At 40.1% G+C, this 26312-nt stretch overlaps 1 protein-coding gene and 1 pseudogene across 8 annotated transcripts in view; both read left to right on the plus strand.

Annotated features, from left to right (window-relative positions):
* BCO2 (beta-carotene oxygenase 2) overlaps nt 1–26312 on the plus strand; it is a 49049-nt gene that overhangs the window by 4682 nt on the left and 18055 nt on the right. For 6 of the 8 annotated variants that reach the window (XM_009424159.5, XM_001147647.8, XM_009424166.5 and 3 more), the window contains 6 exons: nt 13185–13408; nt 13590–13705; nt 14364–14466; nt 19386–19514; nt 20289–20449; nt 21699–21866. In XM_009424159.5, the coding sequence (XP_009422434.4) occupies nt 13185–13408; nt 13590–13705; nt 14364–14466; nt 19386–19514; nt 20289–20449; nt 21699–21866 (901 nt within the window). Of the gene's footprint in view, nt 1–10721; nt 10800–13184; nt 13409–13589; nt 13706–14363; nt 14467–19385; nt 19515–20288; nt 20450–21698; nt 21867–26312 lie in introns of all 8 variants that reach the window. The other 2 variants (XM_009424163.5, XM_016921986.4) reach the window with 2 other exon arrangements.
* Nucleotides 696–2998, plus strand: LOC739181 (BTB/POZ domain-containing protein KCTD9-like; annotated as a pseudogene).

Here is a 26312-nt window from a genome sequence, read left to right on the forward strand (position 1 = left end):
AGTCATCCCTCAGTATTCACAGGGCATTGGTTAGAGGACCCCCTAAATACCATAATCCAAGTATGCTGAAGTCCCTTATATAAAATGCTTTTATTTGCTTTTAACCTACATATATCCTCCCATTATCTTTTAAATCATCTCTAGATTACTCTATAATACTTAATACAATGCTTACACATACTTCATTCCCATGGATTTGTCTTAGTACTCAGCAAATTCAAGTTTTGCTTTGCAGAACTTTGTGGCATTTTTTTCCCACAATATTTTTGACTCAAGAGATTGGTTGAATCCACAGATGTGGAATATATGGATATGGAGGGCTGACTGTATTAATTACAATTACCTATTTTAATTCTCTACACAGTGTTATCAGTGTCTGGTATTTTTTATTTGTTATTTGAGTGTTAAGCTCTGTTCCCCCACTAGAATGTAATTTGATGAGGGCAGAGACTTTTTCTAGTTCATCCTGTATCACCACTACCTGTAACAGTGGTCTGCACCTAAATAGCATTCAATAAATCGATGCCAATAAATGAAAAACCCAGGCAGGCTGAGGAGCCTAGAAGCAGGGTGGGAAGGAGGACTGGCTGAGCCCTGGGTGTGGGACAGAGTGCATGTGTGTGGTGTGTCCCCAAGGGCAGAAAGGTGGCGAAGGGAGGCGAATCCAAGTGGGTGGAGGTGGGGGAAGGGCGGGAGGAGAAAAAGGTGGGAGGAGGACCAGGTGGGAGGGTGGTGGCCCACTCAGGACCCAGTGGGGGCAGCGCGATGAGGCGGATGACCCTGTTCCTGAACGGCAGCCCCAAGAACGGAAAGGTGGTTGTTGTATATGGAACTTTATCTGATTTGCTTTCTGTGGCCAGCAGTGAACTCGGCATAAAAGCCACCAGTGTGTATAATGGGAAAGGTGGACTGATTGATGATATTGCTTTGAACAGGGATGATGATGTTTTGTTTGTTTGTGAAGGAGAGCCATTTATTGATCCTCAGACAGATTCTAAGCCTCCTGAAGGATTGTTAGGATTCCACACAGACTGGCTGACATTAAATGTTGGAGGGCGGTACTTTACAACTACACGGAGCACTTTAGTGAATAAAGAACCTGACAGTATGCTGGCCCACATGTTTAAGGACAAAGGTGTCTGGGGAAGTAAGCAAGATGATAGAGGAGCTTTCTTAATTGACCGAAGTCCTGAGTACTTTGAACCCATTTTGAACTACTTGCATCGTGGACAGCTCATTGTAAATGATAGCATTAATTTATTAGGTGTGTTAGAAGAAGCAAGATTTTTTGGTATTGACTCATTGAACACCTAAAAGTGGCAATAAAGAATTCTCAACCACTGGAGGATCATTCACCAATATCCCAAAAGGAATTTGTCCGATTTTTATTAGCAACTCCAACCAAGTCAGAACTGTGATGCCAGGGTTTGAACTTCAGTGGTGCCGATCTTTCTTGTTTGGACCTTCAATACATTCACTTCAAAATGGCCAGTTTAAGCCGCTGTAATCTTGCACATGCAAATCTTTGCTGTTCAAATCTTGAACGAGCTCATCTCTCTGGATCAGTGCTTGACTGTGCAAATATCCAGGGAGTCAAGATGCTCTGTTCTAGGCAACCTACAGAATGGGAGAAAATTTTTGCAATCTACCCATCTGACAAAGGGCTAATATCCAGAATCTACAAAGAACTTAAACAAATTTACAAGAAAAAAATCAAACAACCCCATCAAAAAGTGGGCGAAGGATACGAACAGATACTTCTCAAAAGAAGACATTTATGTAGCCAGACACATGAAAAAATGCTCATCATCACTGGCCATCAGAGAAATGCAAATCAAAACCACAATGAGATACCATCTCACACCAGTTAGAATGGCGATCATTAAAAAGTCAGGAAACAACAGGTGCTGGAGAGGATGTGGAGAAATAGGAACACTTTTACACTGTTGGTGGGACTGTAAACTAGTTCAACCATTGTGGAAGACAGTGTGGCGATTCCTCAAGGATCTAGAACTAGAAATACCATTTGACCCAGCCATCTCATTACTGGCCATATACCCAAAGGATTATAAATCATGCTGCTATAAAGACACATGCACACCTATGTTTATTGCGGCACTATTCACAATAGCAAAGTCTTGGAACCAACCCAAATGTCCATCAATGATAGACTGGATTAAGAAAATGTGGCACATATACACCATGGAATACTATGCAGCCATAAAAAAGGATGAGTTCATGTCCTTTGCAGGGACATGGATGAAGCTGGAAACCATCATTCTGAGCAAACTATCGCAAGGACAGAAAACCAAATACCGTATGTTCTCACTCATAGGTGGGAATTGAACAATGAGAACACTTGGACACAGGATGGGGAACATCACACACCGGGGGGCCTGTCATGGGGTGGGGGGAGCACGGAGGGATAGAATTAGGAGATATACCTAATGTAAATGATGAGTTAATGGGTGCAGCACACCAACATGGCACATGTGTACATATGTAACAAACCCGCACGTGGTGCACATGTACCCTAGAACTTAAAATATATATATAAAAAAAGATGCTCTGTTCTAATGCGGAAGGAGCATCCCTGAAACTGTGTAATTTTGAGGATCCTTCTGGTCTTAAAGCCAATTTAGAAGGTGTTAATCTGAAAGGTGTAGATATGGAAGGAAGTCAGATGACAGGAATTAACCTGAGAGTGGCTACATTAAAAAATGCAAAGTTGAAGAACTGTAACCTCAGAGGAGCGACTCTGGCAGGAACTGATTTAGAGAACTGTGATCTGTGTGGGTGTGATCTTCAAGAAGCCAACCTGAGAGGGTCCAACATGAAGGGAGCTATATTTGAAGAGATGCTAACACCACTATACATGTCACAAAGTGTCAGATGAGAAATTTTAGGGACTGGAGGAAGATCTACAAGATGAAAATATTTTCCTTATCACTTTTCTTTCTCCATCCACTCAGTTGTCTAGAAGAAATAACACTATAAGGAAATTTTAAAAAAACATTTAGAGGATTATGCTTGTTCTCAGCGGTGCATAATGGAAAAAACTGCCTTTTTTCCATCTTCTGATTTTTAACAGAAAAGCACTCATTTAATAGATGTAGGGAAACTAGATATTGCTGCTTTTTGAACGGGGTAGGAGGGTTTACCTAGTTTTATGACCAGGAATAGTATCTATTATATTTGCTTTTAAATAGGCATGATGTGGAAATACCATCTTGGTTTGAGATGCATTTAAGGATTTTAATTTATGGAAAGCACAACATATGCAATTATATTTATTGAATACCTAGATGCAGTATGGATATTTAAATTGTTAAAACTTTATGAAAACTTGGCAAAGGTTGTTTAGGTTTATAAATTGCTTTAGTGATTCCTCCCCTCTTTAAATACCTGTCACACTGTATGAATATGGTGAGATCAGACTCCCTAAGACTCTTTTCAGGTTTGTTTTTACAATGTTTACTTTTTAGGACAAAACAGTAGCTAAATTAAAGTAATATCCAGTTCTTACTGATTGAAACAGAGTGGAAAGAAAGACATTGTTGTACATCACTGTCATTCCAAAGGTACAGTAGAACTCTGGATGGAGGAAGAACTTACCTATCACTACAACACTTACAAATGAGAATTTCTCAGAATTTCATTCTAGGCAAGTTCCACTGAACACCAGACCAAGCAATTCTGTCTGTTTACACTATTAGCCTAGTTTTCTCATACAATCATCACAAGCATAGGAAGATACTTCAAAACCAAAAAACCAAGGTGCATCATTAATATTCATTTAATTCAAATACCAAATAGTTTACATAAGGCCAGCTTAGAAATAGATACTAAATCCAGAGCTACTGCAATCAAAGCTTATATTAATGAATATGGTTGAGTTGTCTGCTAAAAGGCAATGTAATATAATTGCAGCTAGAACCCTACAGTGGGGAATGAGGAATTTTTTTTTTTTTTTTTTTTTTTGAGACAGAGTCTCGCTGTGTCGCCCAGGCTGGAGTGCAGTGGTGCGACCTCGGCTCACTGCAAGCTCCGCCTCCCAGGTTCAAGCGATTCTCCTGCCTCAGCCTCCCGAGTAGCTGGGACTACAGGTGCCCGCCACCACGCCTGGCTAATTTTTTTGTATTTTTAGTAGAGACGGGGTTTCACCATGTTAGCCAGGATGGTCTCGATCTCCTGACCTCGTGATCAGCCTGTCTTGGCCTCCCAAAGTGCTGAGATTACAGGCATGAGCCACTGCGCCTGGCCTGGGAATGAGGAATTTTAAACACACATTTGATTACGGCCACCAAAAAATATATATAAAGTAAAAATAAAGGCATTTGGCTCGTCCAAGATGTAATACCAATCAGTCAGCACCTGTGATTCTTTTATTTATATTTTTTGTTTTTTAAAACAAATTTTAGCCCAATTTTCTTGAGTCATTATCTTTCTGCAGCAGCAGAGGAAGGGCCTGTACCTCCCTACCAATGACCTGGTGTCCTTATTTCTACCCCAAGTGCAGGGATATTAGCTGTGTCCAAATGGGTTCTGAATTCTACAGACTCATCAACATGAGGCAAGGAATCATTGAAAACCACCTGTGTCTCCTTTGGGGGAATGACATATCTTTAGTATTTATGTAGCTTATTCTTCTATATGTACATATGCAAAGCTTTCCTTAACAGTAAAGGGTACATATGCATAGTGGGAGGAGATCAGACCTTTACAAGTAAAGGAAAGCAACTTCAGAAATGAATTATTTTCTTTGCTTTATTATTTTTACCAAGACAGAGAAGTATTGTATTGAGAAATAATCTATTTTCATAATCAATATGTGCCTAAATTATATTTAAATCATTTCACTCTGTACTATATTTTCAGGAATTATAGAATGTATTATTCATTCTCTTAAAGGTACCTCTGTAGAAATAACCTAAAACTGCAGAACAATCTGAAAGATCTAAACGTGGTGTGCTTAGAAACTGCAGATTTTAGATCTAATGTATACTGCATTAATAAACGATATAAAGTGTTGAAAAAAATGAAAAACCAATAACTCTTCAGTATAAATTTCTCTCAGTGTCTACTAGGGACGTGAAGCCATGTGACAAAACCTCTATGGCCAGGAAGGAATCTGCTTTGTTTTAAACATTTTTAAATAAACAATTTATTATGAAAGTTTTACCCATATAAACTTTTTAAAATATAGAAAAGGGAGGCTAGGGGAAGCATGTACCACCTGACACATCCTTTATTAGCACTTTGATGTATTTCCTGCCAGTTTTCCTCGCTATTTCTACGGATTTGTTTTAAACAATTACAGTTATATGTAGTATTTTTTGCCCCACTTTAATAAAACTTCACACTATCATAAGCCTTTTTATCCATGTTGCTACCAAGTCTGAACGATCATTATTTTTAATGGCTAGATGAATTCCAGGAATTATCGTTTTTAAAAAAAATATTGTGGTAAAATATAGATAACATACAATTTACCATCTTAACCACTTTTATATATAGAATTCAATGGCATTAAGTAGATTCATACGATTGTGCTACCATCCATCCACAGAATTCATTTTACCTTGCAAAACTGAAACCTTGTATCCACTGAACACTAATTTCCCATTCTTCCCTTCCTCTAACCCCTGGCAACCACCATTCTAGTTTCTGTCTGGTAAATCATCATGCCCTTTCCTCTGGGCCTGGTTGGAATTTGATCATGGTCCTTCTGTGCCTCTCATGGTCTGTTGTTGGAAACAGACCAAGAATTAGGGATGTTTAAAAAAAGATTATGAGGCAAAGAGAAGTAGAAGAGAAGGAGGGCAAAGGGGAGGAGGAGGAGAAACTTCTAATCCAGCTCCCAGAGAATAAACAGCCTCTTACAGAGGGTATATGGTATTTCACCTGCTGCAGAAGGAGAGGCTGTAATGTATTGTTCAAACCAAGTAGCAGAACCACTCAGGGCCCAGGCTTGCCCCACAGGCCTCTTTGAAGATAAGCATCTTTGTGGGAGAAGTGGATGGCATGGCTGGCCCTCACAAGTGTCTACTTAGTCCTCAAATCAGTTTCTTCAGAGCCAGTGGTGGGCATTTATAGCAGGAACAAGGTCTTGCCTTCCCCTTGGACAGATATCTTTAGGTCAAAAGGAGATAGACACTCAGTTTAGTGGTTGACTCCCCAGATAGGACCTACAGGGAGAGGCAGTGACCTAGGGAAGGGCAGTGTAACCCTTCACCTATGGATAAGAATAGCCCTGCTCACTTGTGAATCTCTTATCACTCTGTTAGATGCCATTTAACAGATCCATGTCAGCATGCAGACACAGTGATGACATGCCAAAGGTCTATCTTCAATTAAATTTTTTTCATCAATTATTTAATTGAAGACATACTAGTTTGTAAAGTTATGTGAAGGCTGGGTGTGGTTGATCACACCTATAATCCCAGTGCTTTGGGAGGCCAAGGCAGGAGGATGGCTTGAGGCCAGGAGTTCAAGGCTAGCCTGGGCAACATAGCAAGACTCCATCTCTACAAAAAACAAAAATTAAACAAAAGTAAAAAGAATAAAGTTACATGAATCTGGGCAGAATACTAAATAGCGTCAGCACCTTTAGTCTCTACCATTCTCTAGACAGGATTTCAGGATCCATAGTCTAGGCTCCCAGTTCCTGGACTATCGCCACTGTAATGATTGTCCCCCTCCATGCCACTTCGACAAGGCCACATACTAAGGCCACACTTGGAACTTACTATACAGAATTTCTCCACCCCTGAAATCTTGAACTCTGAAACTTTACTCTGCTCCAAACCCCAGTTTTCACAGTCCTACATTCCCATTAAACTTATTTTTTTCATTCCATCAAGTTCTCCTTTCCTTCCTGTCCTCTACCTTCTTAAGGCTTATCCACTGTCTCTTAATTTCTTCTCCCTGGCCCAGACTTTACCGTCAGTCACTTCAAGCACTTTCAACACCATGCTCACTTCCTTTGCCCTGGTGGTCACTGCCTCTCCTCTGATGATTTTCAGTCCTAGATTAGCCCATCCTTAGTTTCCCCTGCTCATGGCCCAGTCCTGCTGAGCAGGTCTAGAGCAAATCATACAACCTTGCTGATTGATTCAATTATAAAATGATGATTTCCAGTCCTAGCTGAGTGCTTGGTGCTGCCAGGAATCTTTAGCAGTCAGTGTTCTTTCCATCTTCTCACAGGGTCTGCCGCAAGTCTCTGACCCTTTCCTGAAGCCTCCTTCATTCTCCCTGTCCCTTTCACCCTCAGCAGATAAGCTGGCCTACTTCATAGGAAGGAATGACTTGAGGGACAGCTGCATTTGAACTCCTTCAGCTTCCCTCTTCCCACCTCCGCACTTCCCCACACTCCTGATCAGAGGACGCAGCTCTTTTCCTCTTCTCTGAAACCTTGATGCATCATGATCCCTCCCATTTCCTCATCTGCCAAATAACTCTTAGAGCTCACCTTATCTTTTGGGATGCTGTAGAGCCCAGGATTTAGCGTCATCACTGAATTCAAACCCTTGTTCTGTCACTGAGCAGCCCTGCAACTGTGGGCATATTCCTCTGAACCTTGGTTTCCACATCTGTCAAATGGGAAAACTATTTCCTCGCAGGGTCAATGTGAAGGGAAAATATATGTATAAGGGATGTAGCAAAGTGCTTAGCACAATACCTGGCATGTAGTAAGTGCTTGGTAGGTAGATGGCAGTTATCTCATTGGCAAACTTATCTAGATACTCTCAAACATGGATCTCCCACCCCGCCCCCAGCTCTTGGGCTCTAGACCTGTGTTTTGCCAACTGGCTGTGGAACATCTATACTCTGGTGTTCTACAAATAGCTCAGACTCTCTCAAAACCGAGCCATTGACTTTTCCCCAGTGCTTGTTCTTCATGTCTTCTCCATCCCAGTTAAAGCATCACCAGCCAGCCAGTCATTCAGGTCCAACATTTTGGACCCTCTCTTTGTCGCTGCCTACATCCTATCAGTCATCTCTGACTTGTTTCTGGAGTTTGTCCTTTGCTCACTGGTGCTGCTTCAGTTTAGGTGCTTATCTTCTCTTGCTTGAATTATTGCCTGGGCTCCTCGTTGGCTTCTTCAATCTGTATGCTGTTCTTTGTATTCCAGGATGCCGGTCACACAGTTTCACTCTGCTGTTTCACAACTTCACACTTTCCTGTTGAAGGTCATTAAGCCTTAGTCTAAGTGCTGGTGGTCATGGGCAGACCTGTTTCTCCAACATTATCACCTGCTCCGCCCACATGCTACCCCCTCAACTGGCTATTCCTCTAAGATACTATATGTCTTCTGACCCTTCCTCCTTCCATCACCTCTGCCCTTGTCCTCTCTGCAATTGGCAGACATCCGTAAAGAACCAGCCAAATGTCTCCTTCCCTCTTGACCTTTCCCTGATTCCCCCAGCTTTCCATCCTATTGCTCCTTCTCTGCATAAATAGCTTTTTTTTTTTTAAAGTTTCTCCCTTGTAGCAGCAATCACTTTGTATCCATTATTTGTGTGCCTATAAGTGCTGACCTTGGCACAATGCCTGGCAGATAGTAGGGACTCAAGAAGATGTTGACTTGAATAAATGAATGCATGGAATGACAGGATCTCTTGAGACACAATCTAACAAGGTGAAATATATTAAGTAGCAAAAATTCTTGAAATTATTGTAAGTTTTTTTGAAAAATACTACCAAAGTAGACAAACCATTAGTTAACATGATCAAGAAGAAAAAAGGAAAAGGCACAAACATACAAAGTATGAAATGACAATGGAGAAGAAATAATTGAAGCAGGAAAAAATTAATTACAAGAGACTTTGAAGGCCTTTATGCAAATACATTTGAAAGCCTTGATAAAATGGATAATTCTATAGGGAAAGCAGATTACCAAAATTGATGGAGGCCAGGTGTGGTGGCTCATGCCTGTAATCCCAGCACTTTGGGAGCTCAAGGCAGGATAACCTCAGCACTTTGGGAGGGTGAGGCAGGAGGATTGCTTGAGGAAAGGAGTTCGAGACCAGTCTGGGCAGCCTAGCCAGACCTTGTCTCTACAAAAATAAAAATAAAAAGAATTAAACAAAATTGATAGAGAGGGAAGTTTTTTTTTTTTTTTTTTGAGACAGAGTCTCACTCTGTCGCCCAGGTTGGAGTGCAGTGGCACGATCTCGGCTCACTGCAAGCTCCGCCTCCCGGGTTCACGCCATTCTCCTGTGTCAGCCTCCCAAGTAGCTGGGACTGCAGGCACCTGCCACCACGCCTGGTTAAATTTTTTTGTATTTTTAGTAGGGGTTTCACCGTGTTAACCAGGATGGTCTTGATCTCCTGACCTTGTGATCCGCCTGCCTCGGCCTCCCAAAGTGCTGGGATTACAGGCGTAAGCCACAGCACCTGGCCTCAGAGAGGGAAGTTTTAAGTAGACCAGTTTCTTTAGAAGAAATAGGAACCTTATTAAGGAAATGTTTCTCAAAAAAATTACCAGGCCCAGATTATTTCACAGATGAATTCTACCAAACCTTCAAATGTGAGATAGTCCCAATACTTTATAAATTATTTCAGAGCATCAAAAATGAAGGAAACTTCCCTATTGTTTTTATAAAGGAAGCATCATATTAATATCTAAATATGACAAAGATCATGGAAAAAAGTAAACTGCAGACTAATATTATTTACGAATATCCATGATAAAGTACAAAATAGGCCAAATATCGTGGCTGACACCTGTAATCCCAGCACTTTGGGATGCTGAGGCAGGAGGATTTCTTGAGGCCAGGAGCTTGAGATTAGCCTGGGCAACATAGTGAGACTCCATCTTTACAAAAAAATTAAAAAGTAGCCAAGTGTGGGGGCCTGTCCCTGTAGTCCCAGCTACTTGGGAGGCTGAGGCGGGAGGATCACTTCAGCCCAGAATTGAGGATGCAGTGAGCTATGACAGTGCCGCTGCACTCCAGCCTGGACCACAGAACAAGACCCTGTCTCTTAAAAAAGAAGTACAAAATATATAATACTAATATAACACTAATAAATATTTTGTTAAGAAACAGAATTCAATACCACATTAAAAAATAAAATTAACTTTGATCAGGTGGGATTAATTTCAAGAATACAAGTTAGGCTTATTATTAGTAAATTCATTAATACAATACAAATACGCCATATTAGTAAGTTCCAGGAAAAATAATCACAGAATTATCTCCATAGATGTTGAAAAAGCTTTTGTGAAAATTTAACATCCATTCTTCCTAAAAATTGCTTAAGAAAATAGGGTTTGGCTGGGCGCAGTGGCTCACGCCTGTAATCCCAGTACTTTGGGAGGCCGAGGTGGGTGGATCACAAGGTCAGGAGATCGAGACCATCCTGGCTAACATGGTGAAACCCCGTATCTACTAAAAATACAAAAAATTAGCTGGGTGTGGTGGCACGTGCCTGTGATCCCAGCTACTCAGGAGGCTGAGGCAGGAGAATTGCTTGAACCCGGGAGGCAGAGGTTGCAGTGAGCTGAGATCGTGCCACTGCACTCCAGCCTGGGGCAACAGAGTGAGACTCTGTCTCAAAAAAAAAAAAAAAAAAAAAAAGAAAAGAAAATAGGATTTGTAGGATTTGTTGGATAGTTGCTAAATATGATTTTATATGCATATATTTCTTAATATATATCTCTTGGTATATGTATATAATATATATTATAAATATCTTATGTATCTCTATCTATTAGATCTTGGTGCTACAAGCAGTAATACTACATTGGAAAATATACCAGTATTTTCTTCAAGTCCAGAAACAGGAAAGGATGGTCAGTATCTTCACTACTGTTCAACATTGTACCAGATGTAAGCAATGCAATTAGATGAAAGGCATTGACCAGAGACACAAGGACTAGTAAAGTAAAATTATCTCTTTATGCAAATGATATAATATTACTATTATATCATATTACTATAATGTATTAATCCTGGAAAACCATAGAGGATCAATGATAAAACTAAATTTAACAATAAAAGGTAAGGTCATAGGATGTAAAATTAACACACTGAAATAATATCCTTCATATATGCAAACAATAATCAGAGAACATAATGGTAGGGAAACTTCATTTACAATTGCAACAAAGAAGATTAAATACTTAGCAATGAATTTAGAAATATGCAAACTTTAAAACACCCTTGGAAGACAAATTCAAACAAATGTAAAGACCATCCCCTGTTCTTGAATAGAGTGATTCAACATCATAGAGATGTCCCAGTTCTCCTGAATCAATTTATAAATCTAATACAATCCTAATAAAAATTCCAACAAGCTGTTTAAGAAAGTTGGACCAATTGATACTAAAGTTCATATAGCACAATAAATATGTAAGAATTGACAAGAAAACAATAAATTTTTTTTCAGAGGGAGCAACTAGCCCTACCAGATATTAAAATACACCATAACACCTTTACAATTAAAACATTGTGATATTGGTGCAAGAATAGACCAATAGATGAATGACATAGAATAGAAAGACCAGAAGTAAACCCAGGAACTTAGGGAAATTTAGGTATCTGATAATAGTGGAATCTCAAATCATTGGGTTAAAGAAGGACTTTTTCTTTTTTCTTTCCTGCAATTTAAAAAATTCTGGTAAAATACATATAACATAAAATATACCATCCTAACCATTTTTAAGACAACAGTTAAGTAGTGTTAAGTATATTCATCTCGTCATGAAACAGATCTTTAGAACTTTTTCATTTTGTGAAATTGAATCTCTATACTCATTAAGCAGCAACTCTTTATTTCTCCTTCCTGCTTCCTCCTGTTAACCACCATTCTACTTTCTGTTTTTATGAACTTGACTACTTTAAATACCTTATATAAGTGGATTAACAAGTGGAATCATACAGCATTTGTCTTTTTACGACTGGCATATTTCATATCGCATAATGTCCTCAATGGTTCATTCATGTTGTAACATGTGACAGGATTTCCTTTGTTTTAAAGGATAAGTAATATTCCAGTATATGTTTGGGGAGGCAAAATTTCCCCTCTTACCTCTTAGAGTCTTCAGCTGAACCCAATAATTAAACTGATTAACATGTGCTAATCAGTTAATCAATGTGTTAAGCATATGAAAGAAGAGACCATATAATAAACCATTTAAAAAGCGAAGCCACAAACTTTTCCTTACAGTTTTCAATGTTTAACTATTTAAGTAGATCATTGCTAGTGTAACCATATGGACAAAAATGATTATCTAGGAAGGACAGTTATCTTATTTGTCTACTTTAGCATAATCTTGATAAAGCTGAAAAATTGTAAAGTAAATGGAAACTTTAATACATATAAGATATGAAGATAACTATTTCTAAAAGCTTAGGAACTTGTTCTTTTTCTTTCTTTCTTTCTTTTTTTTTTAATGAGACGGGGTTTTGCCATGTTGCTCAGGCTGGTCTCAAGCAATCCACCTGCCTCAGCCTCCTAAATTGCTGGGATTACAGGTGTGAGCCACTGTGCCCGGCCTGGAGCTCATTCTGATTTGTTAAACATCAGGCATCCCATATCCTCTCATGCTATTCTCTTAGCCGTGGAGTAAAGATTAGAATTTTCTTAGGATTCACCACAGTAGGGGTTTTCTAAAATGTGAGGTTTTTTTTTTTTTTTTTTTTTTGACAGGGGTAAGGGTCAGGAGAATGTAAATTATTCTTTTTTTTTTTTTTTTTTGAGACAGAGTCTCCCTCTGTTGCCCAGGCTGAAGTGCAGTGGCGCCATCTCCGCTCACTGCAAGCTCCGCCTCCCAGGTTCACGCCATTCTCCTGCCTTAGCCTCCCGAGTAGCTGGGACTGCAGGCGCATGCCACCATGCCCAGTTAATTTTTTGTATTTTTTAGTAGAGATGGGATTTCACCACGTTAGCCAGGACGGTCTCGATCTCCTGACCTCGTGATCCACCCACCTCGGCCTCCCAAAGTGCTGGGATTACAGGCGTGAGCCACCGCGCCCAGCCTATTCTTTCCTTTTATACCTAGGATATACCCAAAATGCTATCCTCCCACAATTTCAAGTTCTCTGACTAATCAAGTTGTGCTGGGAACCTGTCCCATTTCCTTATCTTTATATTTGAAATGAAGATCTATCACTCTGTCCCTCATTTTCATCTCATGTTTTCTTACTGATATTTATTTATTTTCTCCTGTTTGAAGGTACAATCATTGGTTTGATGGGATGGCGCTGCTTCACCAGTTCAGAATGGCAAAGGGCACAGTGACATACAGGAGCAAGTTTCTACAGAGTGATACATATAAGGCCAACAGTGCTAAAAACCGAATTGTGATCTCAGAATTTGGCACACTGGCTCTCCCGGATCCATGCAAGAATGTTTTTGAACGTTTCATGTCCAGGTTTGAGCTGCCTGGTAAAGCTGCAGGTGATAGTGATGATTATTTAAACTATTACGATATATAACCATCTATACAAACATAAATCTTGAAAATAGATTTTTTTGTGTATGTGAGAGGATGTTGAAACTGCTTTCTCCCTTTGAGTGTGTGCTTAGCGTCGTCTACAGTAAGCTGTGGTACTTAAATAACTCTAGGGTTTGGTTTCAGCCATGACTGACAACACTAATGTCAACTATGTGCGGTACAAGGGTGATTACTACCTCTGCACTGAGACCAACTTTATGAATAAAGTGGACATTGAAACTCTGGAAAAAACAGAAAAGGTAAAGTACAGGTAAAAAAAAATGAATAAAATAGATCCTAGCATTTCTTTCCATTTGAAATACTTTTTAGAGTAGTATATATCAAGAAGAAATTGAAGCCTTAACTACACAAAAAGAAAGTTATTCATGATGCAGGTCACCTTTACTCTCTGGCCTGATGGCCTCTGGGTTGGTTTTCCTTAAATAGAATTCTAAACTCCTTCCTCAGTCCTAATATCTGAAGGCTAGGGTAAAGGAGAAATAGAAGAGTACTGATCTACTTTGGCTAGTTGGGGTGTTCTTCCTAGCTATGATTAGTATTGGACTGGAGGTTGTCTATACCTGTATTTCCTTCACATAACATATTAATTAAAAGGAAAATTTTAGACTAGATTTTTAATTTTAATTCTTATGCTTCTTTTGAATTTTCCTGTGATATTAGGCAAATTTATTCAGGGTGGTTTTGTTGTTAGTAGTGGTGATGTGTTTTTGTTTGTTGTTTTAATCTTGATTTCTTTTTTTTAGTGGGAAAAATAATTTTTATTTCTCAGAGGCAAGAAATTAGGGCTTACGTTGCAGTTTTCATATCTTATTTTTAAAAACATTAGATATTTCTACTATTCATGCATGTGAATAGAGATCTGCCCATTAAAAATCTCCAGTGGTCTCAAATTTGCAGGTAGATTGGAGCAAATTTATTGCTGTGAATGGAGCAACTGCGCATCCTCATTATGACCCGGATGGAACAGCATACAATATGGGGAACTCCTTTGGGCCATATGGTAAAGTTGCAATAAAGGTCTTTTTAGAAATAATTGAGACCAGGCACGGTGTGTATATAAAGATGAATACTACAGGTTTGTTTTTTACTGGCACAAGTAGAGAGAGGGTGCTCTGGACACCTCTACACCCAGCTCTCTCTCCTCTTTATTACTTGATCTCAGATAAGGAGGATTCTTCAATGCTGTTATAGGAAACAGCAAACATCCTTCTAAGTAAAATATTTCAGCAAAATGGATCCATGAACCCAGCAGTTTTTGGTCCATCTATCTTATCTTGATCATTAAAAAAAATCAATTTTATAATAAATTAACTCTGTTAACCAAGTAGATAACTTTGCAACTCATTCATAATATGACAAATACTATTTCACCATTCTAAACTACATTTTTTTTTTTTTTTTTTTGAGATGGAGTCTTGCTCTGTTGCCAGGCGGGAGTGCAGTGGCGCAATCTCGGCTCACTGCAACCTCTGCCTCCCAGGTTCAAGCGATTCTCCTGCCTCAGCCACTGGAGTAGCTGGGACTACAGGTGTCCTCCGCCATGCCTGGCTAATTTTTGTGTTTTTAGTAGAGACGAGGTTTCACCATGTTGGCCGGGATGGTCTTGGTCTCCTGACCTCGTGATCTGCCCTCCTGGGCCTCCCAAAGTGCTGGGATTACAGGCGTGAGTCACTGTGCCTGGCCAGTTACACTTTTTTTTTTTTTTTTTTTTACGAAGGCTCGCTCTGTTGCCCAGGCTGGAATGCCGTGGCACGATCTCAGCTCACTGCAACCTCCACCTCCCAGATTCAAGTGATTCTCCTGCCTCAGTCTCCTGAGTAGCTGGGATTACAGGTGCTTGCCACCATGCCTGGCTAATTTTTGTATTTTTAGTAGAGACGGGTTTTCAGCCATGTTGGTCAGGCTGGTCTTGAACTCCTGACCTCAAGTGATCCGTCTGCCTCGGTCTCCCAAAGTGCTGGGATTTCAGGCGCGAGCCACTGCGCCTGGTCTGAATTACATATTCTAAAATTAAAGTAACTAGATCTGTGATTTTCAACCTTTAATGTGCCTAACAATGATCTGGAATGTAGATAGAATCATCTGGATGTCATTCATCTTCAGGGATTCTGGTTTAGTAGAACTGAAAAGGGGCCAAGAATTTGCATTTTAACATGGTCTCTGGGTGATCTTGGTGCAAGTGGCCCCTGGATCTCACTGATTAACCCAGCCACCAATCATGAGAGCCTGTGCTTGTTACTTTGCCTCAGTTTGCTCCTTATACAAACTCCTGGAGAGTCTTGCAGAGTTCAGCTGACAGTATTGGGCAGGTCCAATCTTTCTGGACATTCCTCTGCTGGGTGTTTCCTGGGTGTCTGTTTGTCTTACCTAATGTCTTCAAGACTTGCAGTTAGAACAGTTCATTAACTAATGTGTTTAAATTCCGTGAATTGAGTAATCCAGTTGCTGAGACAGGAAATTCATCTCTTTATCTTCTCCTAATCCCAACGAACACTGAATCTACTTTTTTTTTTTTCTTCACTTGATTATTTGGTTCAGTGAGAAGTTTATGAACTGGAACTTAATGTGCAGGCAACTGCAGGGAGCTCGACTACTTGATAGACATTTGGGGGAAACTTAGTGATTCTCATTGTAATACAGTAAAATGCTTGCTAGTAATTGCTACCTTTAGGAAGTAAAAAGCTTTGGTTTTAGCTTTTCTAGATATTTTTAAAAGGCTTTTTAAAATTTGTAAAAATCCTGTAAACATTAATCAATCCAGTTGGTTTTTAATACTTATTTAAAATATGTTCTTCAGACTAATATTAGAGACAATAATAGAGTACTCTTGGACTATAGAGCTTGTCTAATATTTCTTTCATCACTGTACAAAGCATGATGTTTTGTATGTAGTGGGTTCTCAAAACATATCTATATCCCCAACCTAGACCTCCCAAGTATTTTATATCCAATTGCTTACTCAGCATTCTTCCTAGGATGTCTAATAGGCATTACAAAATTAACTTGTCAAAAACCAGACTCCTGATATTTTCCTCTAAACTACCACCACCACCTCCTCCTTTCCTCCTCCTCCTCCTCCTTCTCTCTCTTCCTTGTTCTCCTTCCTTTCCTCCTCCTCCTCCTTCTCTCTCTTCCTTGTTCTCCTTCCTTTCCTTCCTTTCCTTCCTTCCCTTCCCTTCCCTTCTTTCCCTCCCTCCGTCATTGCTCTTTCTTCTTCCTTCTTCTTCTTTTTCTTTCTTCGTTTAGAGATGGGGTCTTGCTATGTCGCTCAGGCTGGACTTGAACTCCTGGGCTCAAGACATCCTCCCAAGCAGCTGGACTATAGGCATGCACCATTGTGCCTGGCTTATTTCTTTCTCTCCTTAAGATGAGTCTTCCCCATCTCAGGAGATACTAACTCCATCTTTCCAGTTGCTAAGGACAATAACTGTGGAATCATCCTTTACATTTATCTCTTACATCAGTTGATCAAAAAGTAATTTCAGGGTCAGGTGCAGTGGCTTATGCTTATAATTCCAGCACTTTGGGAGGCCAAGGCGGGTGTATTGCTTGAGCTCACAAGTTGAGACCAGCCTGGACAATATAGCAAGACCTCATCTCTACAAAAAATACAAAAATTAGCCAGACATAGTGGCATGTGCCTGTGGTCCCAGCTACTCAGGAGGATGAGGTGGGAGGATCACTTGAGACCAGAAGGTTGAGGCTGCAGTGAGTTGTGACTGCACCACTGCACTCCAGCCTGAGTGACAGAGTAAGACACTGTCTCAAAAAAAAAAAAAAAAGAAGTAATTTCAGCAATGCCTTCAAAATATATCAAAAATCCAACCACTTCACACCACCTCCATGGCCACCACTCTACTTTGAGTCACCATCCCTTCTCACTTGAATGACTGCAATAGCCCCTCAACTAGTTGCCCTGATTCTGCCGTTGCCCCACTTCAATTTCTTTTCAGCACTGTAACACCAGAGTTACCAGAGTTATCCTTTTAACCCACACCCACTTCTCTGAGCTTACCTCCTAGACTCTCCTTCTCGCTTGTCATGATAGGGCCACACTGGCCTCCTAGCTGATACTTAAACACTCCAATCATGCTCCTGGCTGAGAACTTTTGCATTTGCTCTTCCCTCCACCTGGAATGCATTTCTCCCAGATATCCTCAAGGCTTTCTTCCTCACCTCCTTTAGGTCTTTACTCAGACATGACCCACTTAGTGAAGCTTTTCCAGACCAGCATATTTAAAGTTCCAAACAGTAGCCCCTACTCCTCATATGATCACTCCTGATCCTTATTCCTTGGCTTATTTTCCATTATAGTTCTCACTGTCATCTGATACATTGTATTTTTACTTATTATATGATTTAAAAGAAAAACAATAAGGCAAAATAAGAGATTTTGTCTGAGCACAGTGGCTCACACCTGTAATCACAGCATTTTGGGAAGATGAGGTGGGAGGATTGCTTGAGACCAGGAGTTCGAGGCTGCAATGAGCTATGATTACACCACTGTACTCCAGACTGGGTGATAGTGCTAGGCCCTGTCTCTAAAAAAAATGAAGAAGAAGCCGGTGGAGGAAGGGGGGGGATTTTTGTCTATTTTGCATATTTCTGTATACAAGTGCCTAGAATATAGTACTAAGAACACTCAGAATGGTGTCTGGAATATAGTAGGTGCTCAAAAAGTAGTAGTTGCAGAATAAATAAATAAAGAACTGTACTGGAAAGCAGATAAACAAGCAGAAAATTGTATACAATGAGATATATGCTATGACTACGAGGATGTAATGAGGACATACAATAGGGGCACCAAGTGCCTTTGGGGTGGGGAGGAGTCAGGGAAGACTACTTGAGGAGTGGATATCTGAGTTGATTCTTGAAGAGCCAGTAAGCAATAGCCAGATGAATGATTGCATGAAAGAATGTTGATGAGAAAGGATGGGATGGAACCCAGAGTGACCCTAGGGGTCCAGAGGGTTGGAGGGAAGGAGTTGGACATGAGCGCAAATGGAGACTGTAGTTGTTGGAATAGGGGAAGGGAGTAAAGGAACAGAATTTGAGGATATTCCTGGCTGCTATCTTTTTTTTTTTTTTTTTTTTAGTTTAAGAACTTCAACTCTATGACCTGTCTATTCACCATACATATGAGACAGGTCCATTATAATCCTTACCTCGTTATATAATAGCTCTTTTTTATTATTATACTTTAAGTTCTGGGTACATGTGCAGAACGTGCAGGTTTGTTACATAGGTATACACATGCCATGGTGGTTTGCTGCACCCATCAACCTGTCATCTACATTAGGTATTTCTCTTAATGCTATCCCTCTCCTAGCTCCCCACCCCCTGAAAGGCCCTGGTGTGTGACATTCTCCTCCCAGTGTCCATGTGTTCTCATTGTTCAACTCCCACTTATGAGTGAGAACATGCGGTGTTTGGTTTTCTGTCCTTGTGTTAGTTTGCTGAGAATGATGGTTTCCAGCGTCATCCATGTCCCTGCAAAGGACATGAAGTCATCCTTTTTTATGGCTGCATAGTATTCCATAGTGTATATGTGGCAGATTTTCTTTGTCCAGTCTATCATTGATGGGCATTTGAGTTGGTTGCAAGTCTTTGCTATTGTGAACAGTGCTTGGCTGCTATCTTAATGTTTCCTACGAATTAGAGATGAAGTTAGCATTATAGTACAATGAATCATTGGTTGATCACTTTGGATGTGCTGTTTCAAAACCTTAGCTAATTATTTTCATAGAGCTAACATTTTTAAGATCCAGATCTTTGTTTGAAATAACCCTTCAGGAAATAAGAGTGTCACGCATATTGCATAAATCTCTTAATTGCTTTTGGCAAGTCCACAAATGCAAAGGTTGTCTTTTAATCTAGAATATATGTAAAACAGGTAAGATAGGACTTTTCATTTTTCAGGTTTCTCCTATAAGGTTATTCGGGTTCCTCCAGAGAAGGTGGACCTTGGGGAGACAATCCATGGAGCCCAGGTGATATGTTCTATTGCTTCTACAGAGAAAGGGAAACCTTCTTACTACCATAGCTTTGGTGAGTCCAGAGATAAGGCAAATTTCAGTGGGCTCTGCCTTGATGTTGCTGTAGCAGAAGGACTAGTTTGGCAAATGTTATGTTAATAGTTTATCACGCTATGGTGATAATGAGACCAAGGTTGCATTTTGATGCCAGGTAAGGTTATTCTGTTTAGTCACATACTCCTGACCCTAGCCAGCTGACTGCTTGAAAAGATAAACTGTAGTTGCTTTAGTATAAGCAATTACTAAAAAATTAATTGATATAATTTAAAATTTTAGGCAACCTTAAAGCCCACAAATAGTAATCATACATGAAAATGTTGTCTTGACTATATTTTTTGGGGAAATTCATATTCTATATAGGTTGATTCAGCTTTTACTCAGAATATTTATTTTCTGTACTTTAAATCATTATAGCCAAACTGCTTCTAGATTCTTACCCCCAGTATAAGCAGGAAAAGGATTAAAGGATACATGTAAAGATCATAAAGGACACTTTAATACTACACTTTTTTACTTTGTTCCTAAACCAAATAATTTAAAAGGAAAAAAAGATAAAAAGCAAGCTGAGAACATGCAACCCAAGCTATTCTAAGCAGTTCCCTTTTTTATAAAGGAACAGGAAATATGTATAGTAAAGCTGGGAGACAGTAAACTTGTATTTCTGGCTGGCATTTGTTTAGGGCATCAGTAATGTGTCCAGGCATTCAGACAAGTCCCCATAACTGGCACATTTCAGACAACTCTAGTTTGCCAAATAACATTTTTATTGTTTGCTGGAACCTTTTAGGAATGACAAGGAACTATATAATTTTCATTGAACAACCTCTAAAGATGAACCTGTGGAAAATTGCCACTTCTAAAATTCGGGGAAAGGCCTTTTCAGATGGGATAAGCTGGGAACCCCAGTGTAATACGCGGTTTCATGTGGTGGAAAAACGCACTGGACAGGTGGAGTATTTTGAGTATATTTATCATGAAAATTGTTGGAAACAAAGGCAAATTTCCATATAGTTGATTTTTTTTAAATCTTCCCTGGTTAAAAGTGCATAAGACACTTTTAATCAAGGATATTACCTTCTTCTATAGGTTGAGCTAGCTACTTATTAATTAGTACGATGGATTTTGCATATTAGAGAATTATAGGAAATGATTTTATCTTTTTAATGATCTGATTCAATTAAAATGGCATCCAGGAAACTCTCTTAGCATGGATTTTTTCCATATCATAATAGTTGCTAAAGAGGGTGTTGTTCGTGCAGAAATCTTCTGTAATTTTTGCAGTAATACTTTAATTAGTTGATTCTCTGGCTTCTTTTTTCTTTTTTTTTGAGATTTTTTTTTTAGATGGAGTCTTGCTCTATCACTAGGCTGGAGTGCAGTGGCGAGATCTCAGCTCACTGCAACCTCTACCTCCCGGGTTCAAGTGAGTCTCCTGCCACCGCCTCCCGAGTAGCTGGGACTACAGGTGTGTGCCACCACACCCAGCTAATTTTTTTCTATTTTTAGTAGAGACAGGGTTTCACCATATTGGCCAGGATGGTCTCGATCTCTTGACCTTGTGATCCACCCGCCTCAGCCTCCCAAAGTGCTGGGATTACAGGCGTGAGCCACTGCGTCTGGCCCAATTCTCTGGCTTCTTAATATGTGACTATGACAATCCTACTAAAGTCTAAGCATGTTGATTGAATATCTTTTTATACTCCTGATTCATAATGCTATTATATTTGCCTACTTTTTACCTCTCTGAAGAGATAGTGTCTTAAATTTACTCTATCTGGATCTCATTACAAAAAAAAATTTAGTAATGACTGCACCTTAAAAAAAATTAGTCTTTGAATTTATCATCAGTATACTGAGTAGCAATATTTTCTATTTAACCATGCAGTTAGAGTCCAAGATTTACATATCACTCAAAACATTGGGCTATATTTCATGAGGGATTTTAAGTTCATTATAACAATTGATTGGTCTATATCAAATAGCCCCAGTTCATTGCTTAAGCAAGCAATGTTTAAATCAAAGCATATTTGCTTCTACATTCTGTATTCTACTTTTATATATACTGGACCTGCCACTTCAGAGGGGAAAATCTTTCTAATTTTCTTATTTCGAACTTTTTGGACCTGTTTCCTAAAGGAAAGGGAAAAAGAAGAAAACTAAAAAAATTTTTTTTCATTGTTTGTGTTTTCCCCTGCAGCTCCTTCCAGGGAGATACTACAGCAAACCTTTTGTTACATTTCATCAAATCAATGCCTTTGAGGACCAGGGCTGTGTTATAATTGATTTGTGCTGTCAAGATAATGGAAGAACCCTAGAAGTTTACCAGTTACAGAATCTCAGGAAGGCTGGGGAAGGGCTTGATCAGGTAAACATTAGAATTTGTCAAGAGTCATCAAAATAATTTCGAACTCCAAGATCTGGCTTTGGCTTTGGAAGTACATGTTTCTCTCTCTCTCTCTCTCTTTTTTCTTTTGAGACTGAGTCTTGCTGTGTCACCCAGGCTGGAGTGCAATGGTGCGATCTCGGCTCACTGCAACCTCTACCTCCCAGGTTCAAGAGATTCTTGTGCCTCAGCCTCCCGGGTAGCTGGGATTATAGGCACGCACCACCATGCCCTGCTAATTTTTAATTTTTTTGTAGAGATGGGTTTCACCATGTTGGCCAGACTTGTCTCGAACTCCTGACCTCAAGTAATCTGCCTGCTTCAGCCTCCCAAAGTCTTGGGATTACAGGCATGAGACACCATGCCTGACCTAGGAATTACGTGTTTCTCTTGTCTCCTTGTGGCAAATAATGAGAGAGAGTAGTTTTAAAGCATTGAAGACACAGCTTCATCATTTATTTAATATTAAAAATAATTTGAAATAGCTTATTTAATACCTAATAAGTAAGAAACATGGCAAAGAGAGCCAAGATATGTGTTTAAAAGCATATGTGGCTGGGCACGGTGGCTCACGCCTGTAATCCCAGCAGTTTGGGAGGCTGAGGCAGGCAGATCACTTGAGCTCAGGAATTTGAGACCAGCCTGGACAACCAAAATGGTGAAACCTCGTCTCTAGTAAAAATGCAAAAATTAGCCAGATGTGGTGGTGGGCGCCTGTAATCCCAGGTACTTGGGAGCCTCAGGCAGGAGTATCACTTGAACCCAGGAGGTAGAGGTTGCAGTGAACCAAGATTGCACCACTGCACCCCAGCCTGTGCAACACAGTAAGACTCCATCTCCAAAAAAAAAAAAAAAAAGCATATGTGATAGTTCCTTATTTCCTTATTACACTTAAGCACCAAAGTTTGCTAGAAGGAATAGCAAAGTAGACCGTCAATCAGTCCACCTAGTTGAAGGGATTCACTTTTTCCTGATGCTGAATCCAAGGTAAAGTTTTTCCTTGAATTATGTAATATACATTGTTTCTAGCTGTAGCTTTATTTTTTAGCTATAATTGTCTTTTTAAATGTTTGTAAAATAGTACTTATTAAGTTTACTTATGCCTTACTAAGCTTACTTATAGCTTTATGGTGGGTCTTGACATCTGTGGTTGTTTATCTCTTTTCTGTTTTAAGATTGCCTGGGTTTTTCATGGCCTTTTGCATGTCTATAAATTTTAGAATCCATTTGTCAGGTTTTGTTTGTGTTCTTGTTTTAAAAATAAAATTCATTGTATATATTTGAGGTTTACAACATGATGTTATGGGATACATGTAAATATTAAAATGGTTAGTATAGTGAGGCAGATTAACATATCTATCATCTCACATGTTACTTTTTTGTGTGACAAGAGCAGTTAAAATCTACTTGTTTAACAAAAATCTCTGATAGAATACAATCTTATTAACTTTATTTCTTACGTTTGTACGTTAGACCTCTAGACTTGTTCATACTACATATCTACTGTTTGGTATCCTTTGAGCTACATCTTGTCTTTGCCTTCCCCTCCCCTCTGGTGGTAACCACTGTTTCATTGTCTTTCTCTGTGTATTTGAGATTTTCTTTAAAAAATTCCACATAAAAATGAGATCATGCAATTTTTTTTTCTTTTCTTTTTTTTTTGAGACGGAGTCTCACTCTGCCACTCAGGCTGGAGTGCAGTGGCGCGATCTTGGCTTACTGCAACCTCTGCTCCCGGGTTCAAGTGATTCTCCTACCTCAGCCTCCCGAGTAGCTGGGACTACAGGCACACACCAACATGTCTGGCTAATTTTTGTATTTTTAGTAGAGACCAGGTTTCACCATGTTGGCCAGGCTGGTCTCTAGCTCTTGACTTCAGGTGATCTGCCTGCGTTGGCCTCCCAAAGTGCTGGGATTACAGGCGTGAGCCACAGCGCCCTGCCTCATAGAATATTTTTCTTTCTGTGTCTGGATGTTTCACTTAACATAATGTCTTCCAGGTCCATCCATGTTGTAGCAGACGTCAGGATCTCCTTTTCTAAGATTGAATAATACTCCATTGTGTGTATATATCACATTTTCTTTATCCATTCATCTGTCAATGGGTATTTGGTTGTTTCTGTTTCTTGACTGTTATGAATAATGCTGCAATGAACGTAAGAATGCAGCTATTTTCATGAGGTGGTGATTTCATCTCATTTGAGTATATACCCAGGAGAGGGATTGCTGGGTCATATGTTGTACAGTTGACCCTGAACAACATGGATTTGAACTGCATGGGTCCTTATGTGCAAATTTTCTTCTACCTCTCCACCCCTGAGATAGCAAGACCAACCCCTCTTCTTCCTCCCCCTCAGACTACTCAATGTGAAGACAATGAGAATGAAGACCTTTATGATGATCTACTACCACTTAATGAATAGTAAATATATTTGCTCTTCCTTATGACTTTTAGTAGCATTTTATTTTATTTTTTTTGAGACAGAGTTTTGCTCTTGTTGCCCAGACTGGAGTGCAATGGCGTGATCTCGTCTCACTGCAACCTCTGCCTCCTCGGTTCAAGCAATTCTCCAGCCTCAGCCTCCCGAGTAGCTGGGATTACAGGCATCTGCCACCATGCCCGTTGTATTTTTAGTAGAGATGGGGTTTTGTCATATTGGCCAGGCTGCTCTCGAACTCCTGACCTCAGATGATCTGCCCACCTTGGCCTCCCAAAGTGCTGGGATTACAGGCTTGAGCCACCACACCCGGCCTTTAATAACATTTTCTTATTTTCTTTTATCTGGTTTGCTTTATTGTAATAATACAGTATATAATACATATGAAATACAAAATATGTGTTAATTAACTGTATGTTATTGGTAAGGCTTCCAGTCAACAATAGTTTATTAGTAGTTAAATTTTTGAGTAGTCAAAAGTTATGTGTGGATTTTCGACTATGTAGGGGGTTGGCACCTCTACCCTACTCCGTGTTGTTCAAGGGTCATCTGTATTTTTTTATTTCTTTAGGAACTCCTATACTGTTTTTCATAATGGCTGTACCAATTTATATTCCCACTAACAATGTACTAGAGTTCCCTTTCTTCTACACCCTTGCCAACATTTGTTATCTCTTGTCTTTTTGATAATAGCCATCCTTATGAGTGTGAGGTTTTATATAGTGGTTTTAATTTGTATTTCCCTTATGGTTAGTGATGTTGAGCACCTTTTTATATGCCAATTGGACTTTCAAATTTTATTTTATTTTTTATTTTATTCTTTTAGGGACAGGATCTCACTCTGTTGCCCAGGCTGGGTGCAGTGGCATGATCATAGCTCACTGAAGCCTCAAACTCCTGGGAACACGTGATCCTCCTGCCTCAGCCTCCCAAGTAGCTGGGTCTACAGGTGCGTGGCACCACACTCAGCTAATATTTTAAAAACTTTTTTGTAGAGACAGGGTCTTATTATGTTGCCAAGGCTGCTGTCAAACTCCTGGGCACGCATGATCCTCCTGCCTCAGCCTCCCAAGTAGCTGGGATTACAGGTGCATGGCACCACACTCAGCTAATATTTTTAAAACTTTTTTGTAGAGACAGGGGCCTTGTTATGTTGCCAAGGCTTTTCTCAAACTTCTGGGCTCAAGTGATCCTCCTGCCTCAGCCTCCCAAAGTGCTGGGATTACAAGTGTGAGCTACCACACCTGGCCTCTATTTTTGGAGAAATGACTGTTCAGGTCCATTGCCCATTTTTTATTTATTTTTAATTAATTAATTTTTAACTTTTAGTTAAAAAGTAAACTTTAATATTGAAAATGCAAACTTGGGGAAGACAGAAAAGATCACACACAAAGCTGTCACTTCACACTTGGAAGGTTGCACAGCGGCCAGGCAGAGGCGCTCCTCACATCCCAGACGGGCGGCAGCTGGGCAGAGGCGCTCCTCACTTCCCAGACAGGGCGGGGGCCGGGCAGAGGCGCTCCTCACATCCCAGACAATGTGGGGGCCAGGCAGAGGCGCTCCTCACTTCCCAGACAGGGCAGCGGCCGGGCAGAGGCGCTCCTCACTTGCCAGAGGGTGGGCGGCTGGGCAGAGGCACTCCTGGGGCGGCAGGGGTGGCAGCTGGGCAGAGGCGTTCCTCAGTTCCCAGACGGTGGGCGGCCGGGCAGAGGCGCTCCTCACTTCCCAGACGGGGCGGCGGCCGGCTTTTCCCATTTTTAAATTGGGTTATTTGTTTTTCTGGTATTGAGTTGTAAGAGTTCTTTATAAATTTTAAGGCCAGGTGTGGTGGCTCACGCCTGTAATCCCAGCACTTTGGGAGGCCAAGGTGGGAGGATTGCTTGAGCCCAGCAGTTCAAGATCAGCCTGGGCAAGATGGCAAGACCTCGTCTCTACAAAAAAATTTAAAAATATACAAATTTTGAGTATAATTCCTTATTAGATATGTGGT

Source organism: Pan troglodytes, chromosome 9 (genome assembly GCF_028858775.2).
Source record: "Pan troglodytes isolate AG18354 chromosome 9, NHGRI_mPanTro3-v2.0_pri, whole genome shotgun sequence".
NCBI lineage: Eukaryota > Metazoa > Chordata > Mammalia > Primates > Hominidae > Pan > Pan troglodytes.